This window comes from Dipteris shenzhenensis, chromosome 30, assembly GCF_047967505.1.
Source record: "Dipteris shenzhenensis isolate YYH24624 ecotype China chromosome 30, Dip_SZ_1.0, whole genome shotgun sequence".
Classification (NCBI taxonomy): domain Eukaryota; kingdom Viridiplantae; phylum Streptophyta; class Polypodiopsida; order Gleicheniales; family Dipteridaceae; genus Dipteris; species Dipteris shenzhenensis.
In genome coordinates, this window is record NC_141625.1 from 17928494 (window position 1) to 17932200 (window position 3707).

Here is a 3707-nt window from a genome sequence, read left to right on the forward strand (position 1 = left end):
TCGCTGGCATACATCAAATGTGAGGATCTGCTTCTTTAGACCCCAAACATACTCTATTACATCCGAGATTGCATCAATTGGTAGTTTTCCTGGGACCTGCAGTTCGAAATGGTTAATAGAGAATCAAAATCCGCAACGTAGAGCTCGTCCATACAATTGCAACGCCACTGCAAAGGCACAAAACTGACTTACATATCAATCCGAGTGTCTGTTGCCTGCTATACATCTTTCCATCCGTGGAAGTTCGCTTCTAGTTCTCTACCTATTCGCGTTGCTTGAATCTGAAAGATGACAGCGCGATTCTTGAACCTCTACACCTAGGCCAGATCGCGATCACCTATTTGAGAACCACTCAATTCTTAGATTCTTTGAAGCTTTATGAGAACTGTGGTGCAAGAGGAAGGATGGAAGAGAAGTTGACGTTTGCGATTGGCGATGGGGAATAAGGACACGTGCAAGCTCTTGGCCTCCAAGCTGCCACGTGTGCCCTTTTTTTCCGTCCATGGTTAATAGGTTAAAGATAATTATAGACCCGAGATACCCCAATAATAGCGCCAAAGTTCGAAGGAAACACGAACGATTTATTCGAGGTTTCGTCGACAAGACGGCGATGAGGATGAGGCGCCGTGGCCGGCAAGTAGAAGCGTGATGTGTCGGGGCCAGGGGGGACAACCTGCAAGGACGAATCCGCCCTGCAGCGAAACTTGTCGGCGACGACCGGGACAATCAGCAAGGGCCGTTCCGCCCGTTGCCAGCTCATCGGATGGCCGCTTCAGAACCGCATTTCCACGTATGACAGAAACCACGTGCTTTATAAAGCCAAGCAACTTTCTTCTTCCTCCTCATCAATTCAAACACTAGTACTCCTTGGCTAGCTGAGCTGATTGATTCCCCTCCCCCGTCCAATCCAAACCCATCATGCCTCCTACTCCCCTTCCATCCTCCGCCCAGTTCCTCACCCTTCCCTCCCCCCCCTCCCATAAACACAAAGACCAGGATGCTCTCGACCTCATTGAGGACCTCACTCGCAACGCCGCCGACGTTCAGGACCGCATCCTCGCCTCTATTTTGGAGAGGAACTCGCACACCGAGTACCTGCAGAGATTTGGCTTAAATGGGAGGACTGACCGCGAATCGTTCAAGAAGCTGCTTCCTGTTATTACATACGAAGATTTAGCCCCCGAGATCCAGCGCATCGCCAACGGAGATAAGACACCGATTCTCTCAGGCCATCCCATATCGGAATTTTTGACTAGGTGAAAGAACCACTCTTGCTATCGCGTCTATGCAAATATGCAGCTCCCCATCTCCAGCTTTCCGCTCAACCGTTGTTTGTTCTTGTTCCTGTAGCTCTGGAACATCTGCGGGAGAGCGTAAGTTGATGCCCACTATAGACGACGAATTCGAAAGGCGCTGCCTGCTGTACAGCCTTCTCATGCCAATTATGAATCAGTAAGGACTCCTCACGTTTGGGGTCCTAGGCTCCAATTAACTTCCGTGTGGTATTAATATTACGTGATACAGCAGAAATGTGTTATTTCTACGCTTCTTTCGTTTGTCGTATGCAAGCTCAGTGGGCCCCAACTAGCCAATACATATCGAACTCCTTTTTCTGAGTTTGGTAAAATCGTAGGTACGTTCCCGGGCTTGACGAGGGCAAAGGCATGTATTTTTTCTTCATCAAGTCGGAGGCAAAGACATCTGGAGGCTTGTTGGCTCGCCCGGTTCTTACCAGCTACTACAAGAGCCGCTGGTTCATGGAGCGACCATACGACCCATACAACGTTTACACCAGTCCCAACGAGACGGTTTTGTGTCCAGATGCGTATCAAAGCATGTATTGCCAGTTGCTTTGTGGACTTATCCAGGCCTCGGAGGTGCTGAGAATGGGAGCCGTTTTTGCTTCCGGGTTTCTTAGAGCTATAAAGTTCCTCGAGGAGCATTGGAAGGACTTCTTTCAAGATATAAGGACGGGGCACCTCAACGATGCCATAACAGATACGAGCGCTAGGAGTGCGGTCATGAAGCTCCTCTCTCCCAATCCGGAATTGGCAGATCGTCTCGAGGCATGCTGTCGAAACGAGTCATGGCAAGGGATCATCACTCAGATTTGGCCTCACACAAGATACATCGATGTCATTGTGACGGGTGCCATGGCGCAGTATATCCCAACGTTGAATTTCTATAGTGGCGGCCTTCCTCTCGTTTGCACCATGTATGCCTCCTCGGAATGCTACTTTGGTGTGAACCTTAAGCCTTTGTGCAAGCCGTCTGAGGTTTCTTACACCCTCATCCCCAGTATGGCTTACTTCGAGTTCCTCCCAGTAAACCGCAGTCATGGGGAGAAATGTAATGCAATAGATCAGGAAGAGCTTGTTGAACTTGTAGACGTACAAGTTGGGCTCGAGTATGAGCTTGTTGTTACAACATATGCAGGTAGGATAGCTTCAAGTATATGGTTTGAAACTTCTCCCTAGAGATCAGTTTCTCTTTTCTAGGGTGTTGCAGACATGCATGCTTCTTTAGGAAAGATTTCATTTGTCAATGTGAGATATCTCTATGCTGACATGCATGCAACCTTGACAATGCAGGTCTTTATCGTTATAGGGTGGGTGATATACTTCGCGTAACAGGATTTCATAACAAGGCTCCACAATTCCAATTCATATGTAGAAAGAATGTTGTTCTGAACATTGATGCTGACAAGACAGATGAAGACACCCTCCAAAAAGCCGTCAAAGCTGCTACCGACACACATTTAGACCAGCATGGTGCAAGATTGGTGGAGTATACAAGCTATGCAGACTTGTCAACAATCCCCGGGCACTATGTCCTTTATTGGGAGCTCAACACCTACGAGTCGTTGGATAGCAGCATATTCGAGAAGTGTTGTCTGGCCATTGAAGAGTCTCTCGATTCTGTGTACCGCCAAGGGCGAGTCAGTGATAAATCAATTGGTCCTCTTGAGATAAGAGTAGTTAAACCTAGCACCTTTGATCAGTTGATGGATTATTGTTTGAGCAGAGGAGCGTCAATTAATCAATACAAGACTCCCAGGTGTGTTAAATCCACTTCGATAGTGGAACTAATGAACTCCAGGGTAATGGCGAGCTATTACAGTACCCAATGCCCTTCCTGGGTTCCTGGACAGCGCGAATGGCGCCTCTCTCAAGAATAGACACAATATCAATGCATGATTTTATCACATTGCATGATTTTGTGTCACAGATACATGGAATTGTTTTGAGTAGTCCTAATAGACTCTACAAAGGTTGCCACCTCAAAACTTCAAAATGAGCCTTTTTCTCCCAATGATAAGCTTTGTTTTATCATAAATTCTCATTTGCCAAAAAACACATCAAATGTGCCTATTTTATATGAAAATAAAAACTTTCTTCATTCCTTCTTTCTCATTTTTAATTGACCAAAGAGCATCCCAATGACAATGAAGTTGATGTTGAATGTTGGCACTCAGCATGGTTGAAAGGCCATTTAGTATAACAAAAGCTCCATTGATTGAATCTTCATGTTTTTATATAATAGATCAAGTGCTTTCTTGAGAAAAGATATGTCTCCCATGGTTTTAACATGGATTTACATATAATTGCTTGTTATTTTTATACTTTTAGCATGTAGCATACCCATAGTTTGGGTCAAATACTCAATTTGCACTACATGTAGGACTTGCTATAAGTGGATACCATGCT

The 3707-nt window shown here is 45.8% G+C and overlaps 1 protein-coding gene across 1 annotated transcript; it reads left to right on the plus strand.

The window, feature by feature from the left end:
• Positions 1-1366: 1366 nt before the first annotated feature.
• Positions 1367-3178, plus strand: LOC147881794 (indole-3-acetic acid-amido synthetase GH3.5-like). The gene is made up of 3 exons (XM_087401454.1): positions 1367-1452; positions 1634-2436; positions 2592-3178. The coding sequence occupies exons 1-3, from the start codon at positions 1382-1384 to the stop codon at positions 3176-3178; spliced, it is 1461 nt and encodes a 486-aa protein (XP_087257580.1). The 5' UTR covers positions 1367-1381.
• Positions 3179-3707: the final 529 nt, after the last annotated feature.